Source organism: Solenopsis invicta, chromosome 7 (assembly GCF_016802725.1).
Source record: "Solenopsis invicta isolate M01_SB chromosome 7, UNIL_Sinv_3.0, whole genome shotgun sequence".
NCBI lineage: Eukaryota > Metazoa > Arthropoda > Insecta > Hymenoptera > Formicidae > Solenopsis > Solenopsis invicta.
In genome coordinates, this window is record NC_052670.1 from 15,969,742 (window position 1) to 15,992,881 (window position 23,140).

At 28.7% G+C, this 23,140-nt stretch overlaps 1 protein-coding gene across 1 annotated transcript; it reads left to right on the forward strand.

The window, feature by feature from the left end:
• The first annotated feature begins 2,464 nt into the window (after positions 1–2,464).
• LOC113003784 (retinol-binding protein pinta-like) lies at positions 2,465–21,425 on the forward strand. The gene is made up of 6 exons (XM_039452009.1): positions 2,465–2,469; positions 15,193–15,476; positions 16,916–17,075; positions 17,536–17,641; positions 17,741–18,104; positions 21,196–21,425. The coding sequence occupies exons 1-6, from the start codon at positions 2,465–2,467 to the stop codon at positions 21,291–21,293; spliced, it is 1,017 nt and encodes a 338-aa protein (XP_039307943.1). The 3' UTR covers positions 21,294–21,425.
• The last annotated feature ends 1,715 nt before the right edge of the window (positions 21,426–23,140 follow it).

Below are 23,140 nucleotides of genomic sequence, written 5' to 3' on the forward strand. Positions count from 1 at the left end.
GTTACTTTTTTGCATATAATAAAAATTGATTTTCGTTTGCAGACAATACAGTATGGTTCTGGAGAAATATGGAAAATTATGGTTTTCTAGTTGATCCATTGATTGGAGTTACATCAGTAGACATATTTTTTTTTGCAAGTGGATTTTTGGTGACTCATGGGTGTTTGAGAGATAAAGCAAACAAAATTTTGAATAAGCAAATTCTATATAGAGAAAAATTAAACGAACTTTTGATCAATATAGTAAAAAGATTTTTTCGGTATGTTTTTCTGTTATTTGCAAACAATAAGAAAACAATAATCATAATAAAATTACTGATTTAATAAGTGGAATAAACATATATGTTTGTGATGTATAAAGTTTAAATATCAATTTTTCAATTTTAATAATTGAGTAAAGAATTGCTCTTTTTTCTTATTAATAATTAAAATTTTGTTAAGGTTGACACCAGTTTATATAATGGTATTAGGAATAATGCAAGTAAATTCCGATTGGCTTGATAAGACATCACAAATTTATACGAATGAGAAATCGCACGAAATTTGTGCAAAATACTGGTGGAGAAATCTTCTATTCATAAATAATTTCTTTGATTTCGATACATTGGTACGTACACGTTTAATTAAAATTGTCTTAAATTAAAATAATAAAATAAAAATACGATTAAACAGAAAACTTTTATTCTAAAATCTTTTATCACAGTGCATGAGTTGGAGCTGGTATCTAGCTGTCGAGATGCAAAGTCACGTAATCGTTTTAATGGTATTAATTTTATCAACTATGTAAGTAACCAACTATAGATTGTAGGGGAGACTGGGGCTCAAGAGGCAAAGTTGGCATTGTGTTCTATTTATGTAATTATTAGAGTCACTTAACTGACTCTAGTACTTATAATGGAAAAAACAAAAAAAAAGTTATCGCAAAATATTTCTTTTATAACATAAGTTTCCATGTTTCCAAGGTAACACATTTTTCTCTAAACCTTAAACCTTATGTAAATCAAATCAGTAGTCGTCCTAGTCTCCCCTAGTGTATTGCGGCTTTCATATATATTAAAATAAATATGTATTGTGAATTTTAGGTATTTCTATGCCGCTGTTATAATATCAGGCGCGCTTTTAATAGGCTCGATTATTTTTACTGGCTATATTTCATATATTTATGAATATGTTCCCACGTAAGTTATTTTACACACTCATATATACATAAAAAGGTAGTATTATGGCTTGTGTATGTATTGTGATCACTTGTATTACCTCCATTATTAGCCTTCCATTATTCTCGTGCGACAAACGAACATAAATACTTTCGTACGAATGCTGCGTCACGTCTGTACGTATATCGCTATATTAGTATGATTATAGTTTTCTTAGATTACATTGAGTTAATTGTTGAAAGAAAAAATTAATTAATTAAAAAAATAAAAATAATAAATACAGTCCACGTTGCATCAACATAGTCTTGTAAAAACAAAACAATCGGTTTGTTGATAGAAAATTAGTAAGAATAGGCAACGGCGGGTGTCGCGTCGATTGTACGTATTTGCTCTCATAATCGTCGCACGCCGCACTCAGATATACTGTACGTTAACATTTTCAAAGTCTTTAATAAAAATTTTATTCAACAAAGAATAACCGTACAAATATAATCTAGATTATCTAAAAGATTGTAAGTGATAAGTTAGAAAGTTATAAATGTATCTTCTATATTAGATCTATGCAATTACAAAAATTAGATATGATTTAAGCGTTTGCCTGATATGAGACCTACCGATAGTTAAGTATATTTAGTGAATTAAACAAATTCTAGTAATTACTTTAAAAATTATTTGTTTAACTGGCAGCGTTATGTAGAGACAATAATATATCAATATTTAATGCAATAGTCGACTTTTGTTACAAAATATTTTTACTTTCGAGCTTTTTGAAACATTTTAAGGTAGAAGAAAAACGGCGGGCGTCAAAAATATATTTAGGGTGTTGGAATAACATAATATTTTGTGTAATGCGCGTTAAATTCTAAAAGCAATTTAATCATTAAAATTATTTTGTTACAGTATTTAAAGATGTGTTTTTATAACACAGTTTTCTATATTAATTCGCCATATTATATCTGGCAGTTCAATTTTTGTATTTTTGATATCTGTTTAATAATCAGCGACCTCGAAAACATATAAATAACAAGTTTCAAGCGAATTCGGTCAATTTTGATAATTTTGTTCGCTATATTGGATCCACCATTTTAAATTTTTAACATTGGATTCGTAATCAGCAAGCTTGAATAGTAGGTGTAGTTCCCAGAGCTACACTGTGCTGGAAAGGATTAACTCAAATTTGCGAACAATATCAGTGTACTTTCATTAGCTTTAATATGATTCCATTATTATTGTTATTTGTTAAATTAAAACTTTTAATTTATTTTTATAGTGGTCTTTGTTAGCATTCTTGTTTCTCTTCGACCCATAATGGAGTAACATCACTGTATTTTTATAACTAACATTCAGTATAACAAATATGTCATAAATTTTGAATCTAAAATCTATTAAAAAACACTTTGAAGAATATAATCGTTACGTCTTCAAATTAATTATTTATTAACGAAGCTATTATACTAAATGTAAATATATAGCTATAATACTACCTATTCTTCTCTTTCACTTTGTGTCTCTCTCTCTTTCTCTTTCTTTGTATACATACATATATACAGATGCACATATACATACATACATACATACATATATACAGTAGAGTCTCCTTAAATTTGGCCCTTCTAATCTTTACATTCTTTCACACATACTTTCACAAACACTAATATCACTCCTTCCTTAACAGAATACCCTCACCACAGTACGAGTCTACCAATCACCGTGTATTTGTGCGAGCAAAGTGGTGAAGATATTCTATAACTTTGGCATTCTGCTCTTATCGCACCATCTGTCAAAATTAAGGAGACTTTACTGTATATATATATATATATACATGTATATATATATATATATATATATATATATATATATATACATGTATACATATATATACATATATATACACATATTCATGTATAAACTTGTTTATTAAGAAATTATATTTACCAAAATTTCTTATTGTTACAGATTTCATGAGTTGTTTAAACTCGTAAGTGTTTTATACATTACACCATGGACGAGAATGAATTCATATTTTATTGGTGCAGTTACAAGTTATATTTTAATAAAATTAAATTATAAGTTGTATTGGAAGAAGGTTAAGTATTATCTTTGTATATTAAAAAAGAAATAGATATTGAAATAATTATGAAATATATAAACTATTATAATTTCTTATTAGTTTTGTGTAAATTTATTAATAGGGGAGAGTAAGCTAAATTGGACCAAATGTTCCAAATAAGACACTTTTAATTTAATAAATGAATATAATTAAGCAAATTTGCGTGTAATTTATAATGTAAAGTCTTTATGAAACACCACACATATAATAGCAGTTTGACAGTTCTCTGTCATAACATTCATTTAATAGACGCGAGAATGCATTTTCAGCCATCGTGCAAACATTTATTTAAAAAAATTCTTGTAAAGTATTATTTAAAAAGTACTGAAATTTTGAAAAATAATTGATTTAAGATAATTAAAGAGTATAGAATTCAAAAATATCAATCGTTTTATGATCACTTTTGTGCTTTATTGTAAAATTTGTCCCAAAATTTGTATGGACTCGTGTTTATCAAACTTTTACATCGGAATTGTTATCTGACAGCACTAATAATTGGCCGACAAAATCTGATCCTACAAATGTTAAATTAGTGAAACGTTATAATAAATATATGTTTTAATAGTTTGAAATGTGTTTTATAGAAAATCATAATTCTATGTTGGTGCGGCTTTGGTCTTGCCAGCGCTTTTAATATTTTCTTATTATCTTGGATTTATAAGCGCTATGTGTCCATTTCACTTATTGCAATTTATATTGCTCTACATAAAACACTGTGGGCTATTGGCATAGCATGGATTATAATAGCCTGTACTATTCAACATAGAGGTTAGTATTTATTAATATGTAAATTTATCTTATTAAGACAGTATATGCCTATTATGTCTAATGTACAATATACAAATACACACACACACACACACGCACACGCACGCACGCACACACGTGCACACGCACACGCGCGCGCACACACACACACACACACATAAACATAAACATACAATATACATATATGTATATACATATATGTATATACATACAGGGTGTCTCAGAGACGTACTGTATTATATTATATTTTAAATTCTGTTATAATTAAAAAATCTATCTTTTTATTATCGTATGCTTGTTTTGTTACAGGCATTGTTAATAGAATACTGTCATTCAAAGGCTCGATTCCTTTAAGTAGACTGACCTATTGCGTTTACCTTCTACATCCTATAATTATACAATCGATTAGTTCATACCGTGAAACATCACATCATTATGAATTTCTGCCGATGGTAAGTATACGAATATTAAAAATTTTAATATTAATAAACAATATATTAATTTTATTTGTTCTTTGTGTTCAGGTTGTTCTATATATAGGATACGTTGTGATCAGTTATTTTTGCGCGTACCTATTGTATTTGATAGTTGAAATACCTTGTCACCTATTAATACAAACGTTCATCCAAAACCGTAATAGAATAGTTAAAAAAGTGTTATAATTTTAATATAAACATGTAACCACTATAAGGAAGAGGGGGGAGGGGAGTGACGAATTGTTAATTTTTTCAAGTTAATAACAAATAACAAACCGGTGCTTAATTCATTAGAGACTTTAAATAGTAACAAATAATCTATGATAGTTTGATTTCAATCTGTCTATGAGAATAGATAATATAATAAAAAATGTGATTTGAAAGCATCTATCCGTAACTTTTTAGTGTTCGTTCATAAAGAATAACATAATTATAATAAATATTTTTTATTCTTTCTATAAAATCACAATATTGTATAACTGAAAACGCATACAATAATGTATTTATATTTCTCAATTTTCATATTGCAGTATTTTATATTTCATAAACAAATAAACATGGTGACTATGGGATAAGATGATGAATGTTGTGCATAGGCAAGATAATGCATTTGTGCATTGGTCTTTTCGGTCTTAAGAGCATTCTGATTGTATATAACGCAATTTTAATCGCAATATGTATCGCAATGTCACAATTTTAATAATTTTATTTTCACAGATTATATAAATATTTATTCACGTTTTTTTTAACTATGTTGTAATATTAAAATAGTATAAAATTATTATATTGTAATAAATCTTTTTTATTCATAAAAGTACATTATTACCTTTATTTGACTGTTTTTCACCTTATTTGGTATTAAAAGTCATCTTACCCACAAATGCGGGCAAGATGACGAAATTAACATGTACTAAAATAATTTAAATTAAAAAAATTCTAATTTACTTAACAACTTCTAATTTTTACTAATAATAAAGAAGATTTTAATGAATCTAAAAAAAATAGTTTGTTATTTTTATATTACCACAAAAATTAGCAAAAATCGATAAGGTCGTCATCTTACTTCCCTCTCCCTTACATATGATATCATGTGATACATACCAAGTTTACAAATAATTAAATGTTTTGGAAAATATACATTTTGAGAAAGTAAAGCTTGAAACAAATATTTTAGAATAAAAAAATGTTATATTTTTAAGTAATTTTTGAATATTAGTAGACATTTGTATTCCAACTGGATTTTTATCCCATTTGGAGCAGTCTAATTAATGAATAAAAATAAATGTAATATATGTGAGACTATTTCTTTTCTAATTGATTATCGCTAACCCGCCTTTATTAATACATAACATATATTTTTAGAATAATCATAAAATATTTTCAATATTTTTCTAAAATATTTATATAATATTTTTTGAAAATATCTAAAAAAACATTTCCCGTAATATTCTAAATATTTTATATTTATTGAAATATTTGTAGAATATTATCGAAATATGCATAGCCAAGCTATTTCTAGAAAAATTTCTCAGTGTCGACAATTTATTTTTGAGACCATCCCGAAATAGCTTGGAACGTTAACATTTCACGATGCATATTTCCTATATGTTTATTTGCATTCAAAAATAGGCGCGACCGTGAACACCAGAATTTTTAATAAATACATTGATTAATCGTTTAATCCTACTACGCATCGAGCGTAAGCGCAGCGAGCAGGTCCATTCATTGCTGAAGCACGCGATCACGATCGTACGCGCCCAGAAAAATGCATAATAAACTTGTTTAAAAGTAAACCTCTATATAAGTTGTATTAAAAAACATTTAATTCAGATTATGTGTAATGTATCATGGAAAACAATTGTGATGTTTGTTCTTTCTCATTGTTATTGCAACAAAGAAACAATCAAATAAAACAAAAAAAACCAATTTTATTTAAATTTTTTATCATTTACGTTTCGTAAAATATAAATAAAAACTATAAATAAATAAATAAATACTTGAATTCGATTTGTTTTCATTCAAACATCTAATGCTCTCCTCAATTACAACTGTTCGTTAGCATCAGTAATAAACAAATTTGTGCAAAGTATATTTTATTTTTTAAATCGTATTCTTGTTTCTAATATCATATTGTTCTTGCAACAAGCTCGATCACATTATTTGAAAGCTATTTATTCTTATAGTTATATAGATTAAAAATTACATAAAATCGAAAGTGCGCTCGACTCATATTCGAAGCTCACTTGTTCCGCATTCGTAGGCAATAGTGTATATGAGAGCTCGGTGGATCCCAGATCAATCAAATGACGGAAATAAATGAAGTAAGTTAGGATAGTTTTGTAAGTGAAATATTATATCCATAGGGCATACCTCTAAATGTAATTCAAACTTCAATGAAAGTGAAATGTTTAGCTTGTCTTACCTAATCTATATTCTAATTAACACTTTGTCACAGCGACAGAGAAATGCCAATTGCCTGTACACACAGACGGATCTGCTATCCACAAAGGTAACATAAGTAAAATGAATAATAAATGCGCTACAGCAGATCCGCCCGCCTGTACAGACACCGGCATAAATTGGCAAAGAGCAAAGAAAGAATAATCCTCGGAATAATCCTAATGCAAGGATATTTAGTGTTAAACGGGCGCAAAACTCTATTCTTTAAATAAAATAAAATTTGTTTACAACTAAGAATATTTTTTCACTTTGTTTTAAAAATAATTTAATTTATTCTTTTTGTTGGAGATTAAATTATTCTTGGCGTTATTTTAAGCATAAAATATTCTTGAGTTAAAGCATGTTTACATTTCTTTAAGGATTCATTTTTATGTGATTTGAAGAGGAACATTTGTATGCTTACAGCCTTTCAAATTTAAATATAAATTAAACAATTACTGATACATTGAATTTTAAATTAAATTAAAAAAAAACTTTTAAAACTATTGTTTTAACATATAATTATTCTTAGATAACACAGAACATTCTATGGATATCTATGAATGTTCCATAGATATTCGAATGTTCATAGAACGTTCATAGACATCCATAGAACGTTCTGTGCTATCTATTATACATTTAATATATTATTTTATTAATAAAACTTATTACCAGAATTGCTAATTATTTTATTTGTTACTATTATCCAATTTATTATTCCGTTTTAGAAAACAGCAATTATGCTTTTTCCATCTGAAAAAGTGCATGTTAAATCGACGCTTTTTTATAATACTGATTGGTTCTTCCGCTGTGTTCACTTTGTGAGCTGCTGTTATCGCGGAGATCGCGTTTTGATAGTTATGTGTATCAAGGTTTAATAATGTAATATTAAGTTTGTGTAATTTATAGGAAATTATTTAATATTAAAAGCTTTGTAGCGCGCGCGTAACGCGCGCCTGTTTTGTCTACTGTTATACAAATCTCGTATTTATTTTCTGAAAATAGTTACAATTGTTACTTAAATAATAGAATTTACTGCTATTAATGAATTCGATGTGAATACTGCTTTCAGAGGTCATTTGTGGAAAACCAATATCTATCCATAATCCTAAAAAGTATTTGAGAAAGAGCGAAAATAATAATGATGATGATGATGGTGTAATGTTGGTGGTGATAGTAATAATAATAGAGACTATTAATGACGCGAGGAAAAAGTTAAGTATACACGAAACTCTAGACATGAATATTTAATAGATAACTAAGTCCTTTTAATAATTCTTACTGTTTTAATGCACAAAAACATGGCGCTGCTAAAGATAGTAACAATTAGGTTTTGTATAGAAATTATTCAATTTTTCTCATTACTTTTCCTATCTAGCAGCGCCATGTTTTTGTGCATTAAAAATTTTTTGAAAATACAAATACTGCCACTTGAGTTTTGTAGAAAAAGTATATTCTCTTTATAACAGGCGCACTTTAAAGATTTCATATATTTTTTTGAACAAACGCATATTATTTTTATTAGATTACACAATTTCAAGATATTTATTTTAAGTAAATACCACTTAGGTTTGAATAAAAGATTTTGTAGAAAATATTAATACATACATTTTAATTAAAAAAATAAAGACTTTTAGGCGTGCGCGCACAAAAACAGGCGCCTTTATTTACCTTTTTTTGAAAAGGTAATTTTATATTAATTTCAAATATTTTTGTACATTGATAAAGATGATGAATGAATGATATGTACCGTGAATAAAGATAGTCTTTGATTGCTGACAACATTACAAGATGTACCTTCTATTTTACTATTGAAGTTGATGTTTTAATATATCTTTATATTTAGTATATTTACTACCTACCAACTTTTTCTAAAAATAATATATAAATATCTTTAGCACTCCTAAGCTATTGCTTTTTCCTAACTTGCATATCATCACTTTCAAACCATTTACTAGATGATCGTTTTCTACATACTTGTAAAGTGACTGTTTTGGATACATGAAACGTGATGAAATACAGCATTCATAACTTTATACTCTTGACCAAATATTAATACTTTATTTGTCGGAACAGCAGTTAAATTTAATTTTTGTGATACCTTCTCTAATACACCGTTTTGTAATAATAATAAAATTAAACGGATAATAAGTATCTCTTTGGTTCGTGTTATTTCATCTTTAATTGACACATTTTCTTCACAACGTTCACACGATTTCTCAGAATTAAATAAACGTAAAAATGAAATATTCAGTAAATCAAGATTAATATTTTTTTTAGGTTTTAGGTAATATTTATTAGGTTTTAGGTTTTTTAGGTAATATTTATTAAGGTTAATATTTTTTTCTTCACTTTGCTAATAGGAATTGAAAAGATAACATTATTATGAGTATTAACATTTATGTAACTACATCTTTTACATCGACTGGTAGAAATAACTTGATGCTCTACCAATTTTTTTATACAATCATATTTTGTACAAAGAGCGTTAAGAAAATCAAATGCGTTTTGTATCAGTTGAAAAATACTCTCCTAAATCTTTTCGTATCGCACAGGTATTCAAATTGCGCATTCCGCTTTTATATCGATGCGTTAATGTACTTAAAACATCCAAATTATCAAAATTAAACAATTGTTTTTAATACTATTTAAATTGAATATACATTGGAATACAGCATTCGCATAGCATGAAATTTTGTCAGTATTTTGAAAACCATGTATAACCCAATTTCCAAAACTCTGTTGAACTTCTTGAACTGACTGTTGAACGAAAATAATTGTTTTCCTTAATGTCCATGGCACATTTTTAACTTTACGGTAACTTTCTTTTGATACATTAATAATTTAAATTTCTGGTTTATATAACTTTTTTAAACGATTATATTTGATAATCGTTTCTTCACTGGCTACTACAGACGAAGGCTCATAATTAATCAAATGCAATCCATCTAAAGACGTTACTCGAGATAAAGCAACATAAGTCTGACCGCAACTAAATACTGAATTGCCTATGTCCATAATGGCATTTTGTAAATTTAAACCTTGACTTTTATGAATAGTGATACCATAACTCAAAAATAATAGAAATTGACTTCTAAAAACATATGCTCCATCCATGACTTAAAAAGTGATATTCACTCTTTGAATTAAATATTCTGAACCAGACGGTAAAAAAAGTTTGACTTTTTCAATATAATTAGTCGACGTATCCTGTACAACTGAAATAACTGTAACAATTGTGCCATTTACAAGGCCCAAACTGGCATCAATCATTACTTTCTCTCCAATTTTAATTGAAATTTATTTGAAAAGGCCAGTTGTTCTACTATTGTCATCATTATTTAACAATATCTTTTTAACTTTTTTTTTATACATGGAATACAGTCAATCTCATCTTCAGCAATTAATAATATTTCTTTTAAAACAATACGACTTAACATCGCAGTATTAAGAACGTCACACATGTGACAAGTAGGTAATAAACAAACGGTATCAGAAGGCAAACTTTCAATAAAATCACATATTTCGTATAATTTCGCTTCGAAAGACTCACATTTAAAAGATAATTTTCTTTTTTCAAGAATGTTGCAATCAGATTTTGTCAATAATACGAATTCTCGAGACTAATTCACGATATGATACGTCTCCTTGTTGACGCATATTGATTGTTAATTCATTATATTTGAATAAAGTAGGTAGTCCATAAATTAACAGCATTCAAGAAACCACAAAATTTTTGAATTTTTTCATTTGATAATTTGACAAAGGTAGGTTCTTTGTATACATTGATAAAGTTTTTTTCCAATAATCTTCTTTTATACTCATGACAAACATCTTGTAGTTAATTTTTCGCTACGAGGTTAGCCATGGAAATTAAGTAACTGAATAAACAAATAGATTAAATAATTGAATTAAACAAACAAATAAATAAATAAATAATAAATAAGAATCAAAAATATTCAAAAATTAGATAAATTTCCAATTGCAATTTATTTTTATTCATTTATCTATTTATTTGATTATTCATCTACCTATTTATTAATTTATTTATTTAATTATTAATATGAAGAATTAGAATAATATTTTAATCGGAAAAATGTTTAAAGTAAGCGCGAGGAGCCCTACGGCACGCTACGGTTCTGGGCGCTTCGGCTGAGCGCAATCTGATTGATCAACTTTAACCGTTAATAAGTCGGTAAATAATGATCTGAGCTGAAATTGGCAAAGGAACTTTTAGTTCAAAATTTTATCCTCTTTTGCTCCCTGAAATATTTATGAAGTATTACGGGACACCCTGTATAGAGACGTACATATGTTACAAATTGAGACAAAACTAAACTGACATGTCACTAAATGGTACTTCAGTTACTTTTCAAAAAATATTATAAACAAATTAAAATCTGCCTATAAATAAAAAAAGACAACACAATTAGAATCCCAAATATTCAAAATCAATTCCTAACAAAAGCAATTTTGTATACTTTCTTTAACATGTACATTATTAATTTATTAATTTATTATAACAATGACGTTACTACGTCACTAATTGGGACATTTACCTTACACACACATATATATATATATATATATATATATATATATATATATATATATATATATATATATATCAAAAAATAAATAAAAACATAGTAAAGAAACAAAAACATATCAGAATAATATGATACTGAATTACAAGATACATTATTTAATAATATCAAACTGATAGGAATCTTTTTGGTATCTCTTTTACAACAGTTTTTCACAATTTTTAATATTTTTGGTTTTTTTACAATTTTTTTAAATATTGCTGCAACATTATCAAGTTATGTTGCTTAGCTATATTTTAACTATGTTTCTACAATATTGCACTGCAATATGCAATGTTGCAACGTTGCAGCAATATTGCTGCAAACTTTTGTGTTGTATGGGAATAGTTTTCTACTCTAAATTTTGATAAGTTTTAAAAATACGATAAATTTTAAAAAGTTAATACTTTTTAATTAAATGTATAATATTCTTAAGCTAAAAAATAATTATTTATTACAATTATAACAGAAAATAAAGTTTGTTAAAAGACTAAGTAACAAAAATAAAGAATTTCTTCTAATTTTCGACATTAACTTTAGGATTTTTTTTTACAACAATCTTAGATTACAATTATATTTTAAAGAGAAATATTTACATAATTGTGTGTGGTAGAGTACGTTTCTCGCAAGCATATTTAAGAGTTAATATAAATAAAAAATTCTTTTTAAAATTAATTTTTAATTTGACTTATATTTAATAAAATTAATTTTATGAGTTACAAATTTTAACTTAATTCAATTTAAAAAATATAATATATTAATTTATCTTAATTATAAAGTATTATAAAGTTCTATAATGAAGTATTGTGTATTTATTTAAAGTATAATTATAATAAATTATATTATAAAATTATAGTTAATAAGAAACATTTTTATAATAACTACTTATATTAAATAATTATCTTTTAATTTCAGAATTTTTAATTATTACACCAGATAAAAAAATACCAACATTTTAAAATTTATTTTATTTTTAAAACTTTTATCAAAATTAGAAATAAGATAATTATCCACGGATATATGGTAATTTGGTCAAATTTGGTCAGTATAATTGAGAGTTGAGTTAGAATGTTTATAAGTAACTTTTTATATTTTTATATATACATACATTTTTTTTCTTTAAGTTCCTTCTTTTTTCTCGTTATTAATATATGATGTATTATCTTTTCATACACGTCGTATCTCTAAATCATAATTGTTGAAAAAATCATATATTTTCCCGACGTTATCAAATGTAAATCAGTACAACAGAAAGAGTATACGTTCCCAATTGTGAATATTACAAAACAGTACTCAAGAATACGACATGAGAAGCGTATACGCTTTTCCACCATTTTTGTAACATGCGTATACGTATAGTTGCGTACAGATTCTAGAACAGGCTTCCAGATGTGCGCAAAAGAAAGGTGTTCGTATCATTTCAGTATGGTCTAAGGATAAACGCGCACAAAAGAAACGGGATAATACCATAATACAAGCGATGTTCTAACCATAGTCTCCGTGCGCTTCGAGTGAGACGTATCAAAATGGGATGATACGCAAGATATCATGTGCTGTTAGGAAAGATTTTAAAATCATCTTCTGGAATTATTGGCAACATATCGTAAACCTTTATTACTTTCAAAATAATATAAACTTGAAATTAGCGAATAATCTTAGTAATGTGCACATTAACTATAAGCAAAATATATTGAAGGTTAAATTTAAGTTGTTCTACTAGTACTGTTTTTCAACTTTTACAATTTTCTGAAGTTGATGGATTTAAAAGAATTAAACCAACAAAAATTACCCACACATTACAGTTTATTTATTCTTTGAATTGGCTCAGCAGATCACAAAATTTTTTTGTAGAATGAAAGCACACAATATAAAAGGAAGATACAAGAGGTTTTACTAGAAAATAAAAAAAAAAGTTAAAAATTTATTTATTTTTGCTTTATGAATCTTTTAATCAAGGTTAACTTTTGTCAATTACTGTTGACGTACAATTGGCGTTCTGTAGCTCGTATGTATGAAATGAGACCGTTCCACCGTGCAAAAAACTCTAACAAACAACACTGTCTGTGTGCCATTCCAATAAAAAATCTGTCCAAAGGTTTGGTCCCTAAACAGCAGTACGTGTATAAATATCGTTTAGTGCACATAAACGATGGCAAGCAGATTGTGTGCAGTAGGGGAAAGTAGGGTTATTGTACGCACTGGGTAATTGTACACTTCGTGGTTTGGCATCTTCCCGATAAATAAAGATTATATCACGACAATATTTGTAGGCTGAAGGTATTTTTTTAATATATAACCATACGTTATATCATTTAAAAACGTAGTTAATTGAAAAAATAAGAAAAGTAAAATCATGATTTTTGTTGCGATTTGAACGTTCAGAAAATAAGGCAATAAGTCCTTATTTTTACTTTATTTATTTAATCTTGTTATATCTAACAAAAGTACGTTTTTCCTACGTTCTTTGAGCTATTGTTTATTAAATTTAATTAAATAGTCATCAAGTAATTGTTTTCTTATCAAATCAAGACCGCCATGGACAATTTTACGCATTCATCTTGAAAAGCGTGAGACCATGTGAGACCAACTATAGTGCCACTAGTACAATATAATGCAGTGTAGTGCAGCTAAAAGATTGGACTATAATCTTATTTTTCCTCCGCGTACATTTATCCAACCGCGTGTACAATTATCCAAGGCGCGAGACATTTTTTTATTTATTCACTTGCCTCTTTTTGCTGAATATAGCATTACCAAATGAAAAATTGTTCAATATGACAATACAGAATGATAAAAAAATGTTTAAAGTTTCTATTTCTGTACTCGTATCAATTTCAACTTCAAAAATTACTTCACTGCGATAAATTTCCCTTAGGTGCAATTTACTTACTTTCTCCTAGTTGATAAGTTTTTTTGCAGATAGCGCTTCAATCAAAAAACAAAGACAGATGTATGCGTTGGACGAAGAGTGTTAACTTGTTGTTAGCGTTTCTCCTTACATTTCACTCCGCGTGCGAATCTGCCGTATCGACGTCAAAAAAGTCCAGGTTTAGCATCCTTTTAAGAGGATGCTATAGTGACGGGAATTACCGACACATTACAGTGTTCATTAATTTTCGAATTGGCTTTACAGATCATAACATCCTTTTACAGAATAAAAGTACGCACCAAGACAAAGTGCGGGCTGGTAAATTTTACGAGAAAATCGAACAAAAAGTTAAAAATTTATTTATTTTCGGCTCGTGGATCTGTTAACCGAGGTTAACTTTTGTCATTTACTAACGTTCTGTAGCTCATATGTATGAAATGAGACCAGGCCGCACTTTAGAAAACTCTAACGAACAACACTGTGTGTCATTCCAGTCAAAAGCCCAACAAAAAAGTTTAACATGTAAACAGCTGTACGTGTACAAATTTCGCTTAGCGCACGTAAACAATGGCAAGCAGAGTAGTGACTGTAGTTGATAAGTCTTTTCGCAGATGGCGAAATAATCAAAAAATAAAGACAGATTTATGCGTTGGACAAAGAGCGACAGCCTGGTCTCCCTCGAAAAATAATCTGCAATGCCGACGTCGAGGAAGTTCTTCGGTCACTATAGCATCTTCTTAAGAGGATGCTAGAGTAACAGAAAAACTTCCTCGACGTCGGTACTGCAGATTATTTTTTGAGAGAGACCAGGTTATCGCTCTTTGTCCATCACATAGATCTGTCTTTGTTTTTCAATTATTTCGCTATCTGCGAAAAGATCTATCAACTATAATACATTCATTATCATCACCAAACAAGTGTGACATCACGCATTACGCTTGGCAAGAATTAACTAGCGAGGATAAAAAATATGCAGCAATACATTTGAACGAGACCGACGAGACTAGAAAGAATGCCATCAAAGAGATTAAACGATGGATTAAAGAAAATGACAACTTGCCCGCACAAATTGGTAAGAATGATAGTGGTCACATAATAAAGGCGTTATGTTAAAATATGATCAATTAATGAAATTCAAATGCACCTCATTAATTTTGGAACAATAAAACGAAATACAACATATCAGCGTCGAATAATGTTACTTCTGATATTCAGCTCGTTGAATGAGTTGAGGAATAATACATGTTTGAAAAAAAAACAAAAGAATAGATGATGAAAGAAAAAAATAGATTTAAAGAAATAAAATAGATATTGCACTTTCATCAATACATAAAAAAAGTAAAATTATATTAAGATATAGTATCGGAAGAGATGTGATGTATAGTGGATTTAACGAGAAACTTTATCGTATTATTACATTTTACTATTTTTTAAAAGTTTCTTATTTACTTTTTTACCTGTTCATTTTATTGAAAAAAAGAGAAAAAATCGTTTTATATATTTAAAATATAAATATGTTTATTGTGTAACATGAATTATTATTAAAGATAAAACAAAGTTTGAATACTATTTTGTAAGATTACGACACAAAACATGAAAAAAAAATACAATCCATTATCTTATTTACAAATAGAAGGCTAAAATGCAACAATGTTTACGTAACGAATATTATCTTTTACGTAACGAATATTACGTTTACTATATAGCGTGTCTCAAAATGCATATATTACGAGATAAACGCAAGCACATATCGATATACACGGGCAAGGCAAAAATGTGAAATAAGAAGTAGGATTTAAAAATCTTCTATTTAAAAAATTTAAGGTGACCTCTACCCAATCAGTAGACAATGTTTTTTTAACTATTAAAATATTAAAATATTTTTAAATATTTAAAAAACGTTATAATGAAGAATAAATATTTAAAAAACATTTAAAAAGCATTGTCTACTGATTGGGTAGAGGTCGCCTTAAATTTTTTAAATAAACGATTTTTAAATCCTACTTCTTATTTCACATACTTGCCTTGCCCGTGTACATCAATATCCGCTTGCATTTATATGTACGTTACGTACATACATTATATGAAAAGATAGAGGAAAAGGACTGCACGGGAAAGACATTAATGACCGCTAGTGTAGCTGGCATTGAAACGTTTCCAAAACATTTGTTACTTTTTTCCATAAGAACTTTCCGAATTATGAAATTCAAAATTTACCACCGGAATTAGCATTACTCATAGTGAATTACGTAGAGACTGCACGGATTTATATCTCTTTTCACTCTTTTGCATGTACATACATAACACAAAAGAGATGTAATTCGATGTAGTGTATAATGTATCAAAAATTTCAAAATTCTTCTTTCTCAAGAGTAATATACGCACTCTTTAATTATAATTATACCTGTATAGTGTATATAATATTATATGAAAAATCTTTTATTGGTCTTAGCACTGTTTCAAATAGAATTATAACTTTATATTTGAAGGAAATCTTTAATTTTTACGCAGATAACTTTCTCATTTTACAATTTTTGAGAGTCGACAAATTTGATCTCGAAAAAACTAAATACAGAATCCGAAACTATTATAAGCATCGGTCCAATGTACCGGAATGGTATAGCAGTAAGGATCCGTTTCAACCGGAACTGCAAGAGATACTTAATCTGGGGTAATAATCATTATTAGAAATAATTTTTTTTAACTTTCTTTTAATATTTCTATTATATTTTAGTAATAAAATGTTTTTAATATTTCTTAGAGACAATTAGAGGTACATACAGTGTTACAATCAAGTTTCCAGAGATCTATAAGACACAGAAGGATCGCAAATACTTATTAACTTTATCACTTAATATAATACCCACTAGTTTTTTTTAACAACGTTTACATGTTTTATACATCGAATTAAATGTCTAAGAAAATTTAATGTTTCTGCACAAATTACTTTTAGTTCTCTCGTTATAATCTGTTCGATTAATGATTTTAGTTCTTAAACTTATTGTTACTCATTTTCATTACAATTTTTTTTGGAAAAAAAATTAGCTGGTATTAAATTGTCACATTGTATTGGTGTAAAACGAGAAAGTATATTTCTTTTAAAAATTCAGAAATGTTTCGTTTGCACTTAGAATATTTTTGCCCTTGCGAAAGCCGGATAGTCAAGGAAGAACGGTTTACCTTGTGCGCGCAGCTCGGCATGACCCGAGAATACACAAAATATCAAACCTAGCTAAGGTAATGTTAAAATAATGTATCGCTTGAATGATTTGTAGCGGATGCTGTCATGATAATGTATTTTTAATGTATATGTCCATTATATTTGGATGTTTTTAGATCTGTGCAATGGCCTTAGATGCGGCGATGAAATATAATGTCGCAGGATCTGTATATGGTTATACATGGTACGTAGATGTATCCAATGTAACTGCACGCCATATTTTTCAATTGACACCGTCTACGTTAAAAAATTTGGTCGATACATGGCAAAAATGCTACCCGCTAAGATATCAGAAGATTGTTCTTTTCAACGTACCAATGATCTTTGATATTGTTGTGAGGATTCTCAGATCTTTCATGACACAGAAGTTGAAAAACAGATTTTACGTCTGCTCCCACGAGAACTGTTTTGAAGAGATTCCAACTGATGGCTTGCCTGTCGAATATGGCGGTACCGGTGAAACAATTCAGGAGTTAACAGGTAATTACGGTAAATTAAATAAATGTTAATGCAATACTGGATAATATAATATAAAAGATGTATTGCTAATGTTTTCTCTAAAGCAGGTATTGCTGGAGAAAAAAATAAACGTCTCACAATTAAGACACAACCAACCCACGTAGCACATAATGGTTTCAAATACGTTTTTAAAACGTATCCATAGTTTCATAACCGTAAAAAACCATTAAAAAACGTTTAAACAGAAACGTTTTTAAAACCATATTTTAAGAAACGTATTTTTTACGTTTCTTCTGTGAATACTGTAAAAAAGTAATACTGTAACAGTTTTCTTAACATTATATAAAATAGAAATTGTTTTTAAAGTAAAAAAAATCGAGAATTTTTCTCAAGAATTTTTTCCGGAAATTTTCGAGCGGTCACTCATTCAAGTCGTAATCGTAAAAGAGTATAATTTTATATGTGTTTATATAAATAATATGCTTTAATTATATGTTTTATTTTTTCAATAACATATATTGACTCGATATACATGTGTTAACACGAAGTGTTCACAAATCAACCATCAGGCATCAATTCGCAGCAGTCTTACAGGTCAAGCAACGTTCGGCGAGGTTACGACTTGAATGAGGGTGACCGCTAGAAAATTCCAAAAAAATTCTTCAGAAATATTCCCGAATTGTTTTTACTTTAAATAACTTCTATTTTATTTAACATTAAGAAAATTGTTTTTGACAATTAATTAGAAATTCTAATAGAGTAGAAATTTTTTTATCCGTAAAAAACACATTTCTATAATGGTTTCTTAAACGTTATTTTATCGGAAAAGAAACGTTTCAGTTAACGTATTTCTGAGTGGACATTTTAACGCATGAGAAACGTTTTTAAAAATCGGTAGTAAAACGTTTAGGAAAAACGTTTATAATACGTTTTTGAAACGTATATGTGCTACTTGGGAATTATTCAAGCAACAATCGTTAAAAGTAGTTAAGAATTCTTTGAATATCAAATATATATGAAATTATTACGTATTAAATACGTATTTAAATTAGCATGTAATTTGACGTACACACGCGCGCGCACACACACACACACACACACACACACACACACACACACACACACACACACACACACACATATATATATATATATATATACGAGGTGTGATCAAAAAGTAAGATGACTTTTCATTTTTATAAAAAAATATTCATTTATTCATCCAAAATTATGTTATCCCCTTCAAAATAATCCCCCTCTGATACAATGCATTTGTGCCAGCACTTTTTCCAGTCGTTAAAACATTTCTGAAATGCACTTTTGAGTATTGCCTTGAGCTCCTCCAGCGATGCAGCCTTAATCTCCTCAATCGTCGCAAATCTTCGTCCTTTCATAGGCCTTTTCAATTTTGGGAAGAGGAAAAAGTCGCAGGGGGCCAAGTCTGGTGAATACGATGGCTGAGGCATGATAGTATTGTTTTTGGCCAAAAAAGTACACACTATAGTAACGACGTGTGCGCAGGTGCATTATCATGGTGCAGAATCCATGAATTTTCTTTCCACACTTCCGGACGGTTTTTTTTATTGATTCACGCAAACGCCGCATAACCTCAAGGTAATACTTCTTGTTTACCGTACGACCTTGTGGTAAGAATTCTTGATGCACAACGCCATGGTAATCAAAGAAAATTGTGAGCAAAACCTTCACATTCGAACGAACTTGGCGTGCCTTTTTCGGTCTTGGCTCTCCTGGGCTCTTCCACTGGGATGATTGGGCTTTAGTTTCGACGTCATAACCATATACCCATGTTTTGTCACCAGTTATAACCCTTTTGAGCAGGATCATCATTGACGTTGTTCAACATGTCTTGGGCGATGTTCATGCGACGCTGCTTCTGATCAAAATTAAGCAGTTTTGGAACGGATTTCGCTGACACACGTGTCATACCCAAAACATCCGTTAAAATTGATTGGCATGAGCCAAACGATATGTTAAGATCATTAGCTATTTCTCTAATCGTGATTCGACGATTTTTCAACACAATTTCTTTCACTTCCTGAACATTTTCTTCGGTTTTTGACGTGCTGGGGCGTCCAGAGCGAGCGTTCATCGTTAACATTTTCTCGGCCCTCTTGGAATAACTTATACCATTTATAAACATTTTTTTTGCTCAAAGTTGACTCACCGTACGCCACTGTCAACATTTCAAGAGTTTTTGAACACTTAATACCATTTTTTACACAAAAATTAATACAAACTCTCTGCTCCATTATTTTCAACAGCAAAAAATCGCCGAGCACGCAAACACGAGTCTAACCTTTATGCCTCTCACATAAAAACAACACATGCTATATAGTCAAAACCATGATGTAAGAAGAAAGGTGAAACAAGTAACCAGATGCGCAGTAGACCATACTCTAGACCAATCAGAACTGGGTCCAAATTTTGAGATTCAATATGGCTACGGCTCCGGTACTGGGACGTATTTATACTTGCATTTATACGTGAATCGGAGATAATCGGTGAATCGAAGAAATTCAAAGCTACTTAAAAAAAGAAGAATGTGAAGGTAAGGTTGAGACTTTGTACATTAATAAAAATTGTGATAATTGTTATTTCAAATTTTGTAAACTTGAGTTAGAAGAAATTTGGAAAGTTATAAGAATGAGCTTATGTGTATGGCTAAATTGTTGTATTTCATGTTTATAACAACAGTGTTTATTGCAACAGTGATTTTTGTTAAAGATAATAAATTTCAAGTATTTTTACATTTTTATATTTATTTTTTTTAATAGCATCTACATTTTAAGTATGTGTGACTATATATGATTGTTTCGTATTTAAATTGCGCGGATATATTTGGACCCAAATTTCATTGGCTCATCACATCGAGCCACGCTTCTTACCGCGCATCGAGCCGCCGACGATGCGCGTTGTTTCACCTTGTTTTTTACATCATGGTCAAAACTGTGAACATATGATCGTGACAAGTGTACCAACATAAAAAAAAAAATTTTTTAAATTAGAGTGTACAGAGCGCGCGAAATTCGAAAAGTCATCTAATCACACCTTGTATATCAAATATTTATTTTTGTAGAATTTATTTTTGTAGAATTTTGGAAAAAATTTATCGAGGATAATCGCGACTGGCTTACGAAGGATGAGAATAATCAAATTATCCAGACAACCGAACCTACAGAGGATTTTTAGCATATTTATAATTTTCTGACGACTTAGGACAATAAATTATCAAAGCATTAAAACGAACAATCATTTGCTAACAGTGTTTAAAAACTCTAAGAATCAATCATTGGATTCTAAAATGTACAATGAAATACTAGTTTATGCACTTTATACTGTTTACCTAACACTAAGAACTTGAAGATTATGTTTTTAATAATTTTTTAACGTAACGTAATATGTTCGGAATAAATTTGGAGACAAGATAGGGTACGAGAAACAAAAAACACTTTGTCTCCAAATTTATTCCGAACATATTACGTTACGTTAAAATATAATTAAAAACATAATCTTTAAGTTCTTAGTGCTAGGTAAACAGTATAAAGTGCATAAACTAGTATTTCATTGTACATTTTAGAATCCAATGACTGATTCTTAGAGTTTTTAAACACTGTTAGCAAATGATTGTTCGTTTTAATGCTTTGACAATTTATTGCCTTAAGTACGATCAAATACGTCAATGTCTTTTTAATTTGCGGCAATACATGCCGGTTTCTTTTGTTTTTATTGTCGTTTTCGGCATGGTATAAAAAGAAAGGTGAGTTAACGCGCATCGTTGACGGCTCGATGTGCTGTGAGCCAAGGAAATTTAGGTCCAAATATTATTGTTAGTGGGTATCTAATTAAGGCTGTAGTCATAGTGAAATCCAGCATTTGGCTCCAATTTTGTTTGGTCGAAACATATGGTCTACTGCGCATCTAGTTACTTGCCTCACCTTTCTTCCATCACCATGGTTTTCGGTATTTTCTTTAGCACTACTTCTACATTCGGGTTTGTTTTCAATATTTTTATTGCTTATTTTATTGTATTTCACGCTTCTTTGTCGTCGCTTCCCATGTAGCACATACTGTTCCGAATAATAGAAAACTTAAATATTAAAAATAGTAAGACTAAGAATAAAAGAACCGGCATAACAAAGGTCGAAATACTAAAAAGAAATATTATAATAAAACAAGATAGACTTAATTCAATTAAAAAATCCAATTAAATCTATGATGTTCGAGAGCACAAGGAACATTAATAAGCCAAAACAGACTAAAAGAACCGGTTGATACAAATTTTTTAAATGATAATAACAAAATAATAAAGGAAATACTACTATTTCAAAACTCAAAGGTAAAACATGTTTTAAAGCAACCAAATAAAACTAACACAATTAACAAGAAAATAAAAACCAAAAACGAGACACGAACGATAAACTCCATTTAGAAAGTAAACTCTATCGAAACTTTGATATTCAAAAATAAAAATGTAAAAATTACGACGAAACCTAAAAGAACTGACATAATTGATAAAACGAAGGGGATAAAACAACAAACTTAATAAACGAACCAATTAAAATTGTAGCATTTAAAAATTCAAACATTAAAACTACACAAGGAGAAGTAAAAAGAACCGGCTTAATCGAACAAAATATTAATCCACAGAACACAAACAAAAAATAGTATTCGTAGATATAATAAAATGAAAATACAAATAGATTGTTTAATTGTTACATTAAATACAATCAAATGTTATCAAGTGATCTAACACAGATTTTCTTTACGTTTACTATTTGTGCTTTTGTTTATTTTATGTTTTGTTTATTTAATTTTAATTATGTTATTTAACATTATAAGTATCTCGGAGAAATATATTTTTTTTTCTTTTAAATGATGTTTTAAATGATACTTTTAAATGATTAATATAATAAAATAATACATTCAAAACTTTAGTACAAATAAATATATTTATAAATTATATTTATTTTATTCACAACCGTTGACAAAAAATTTATTTTCTTTTTAAGATCTAATATACAGGGTGTTTCAGACCA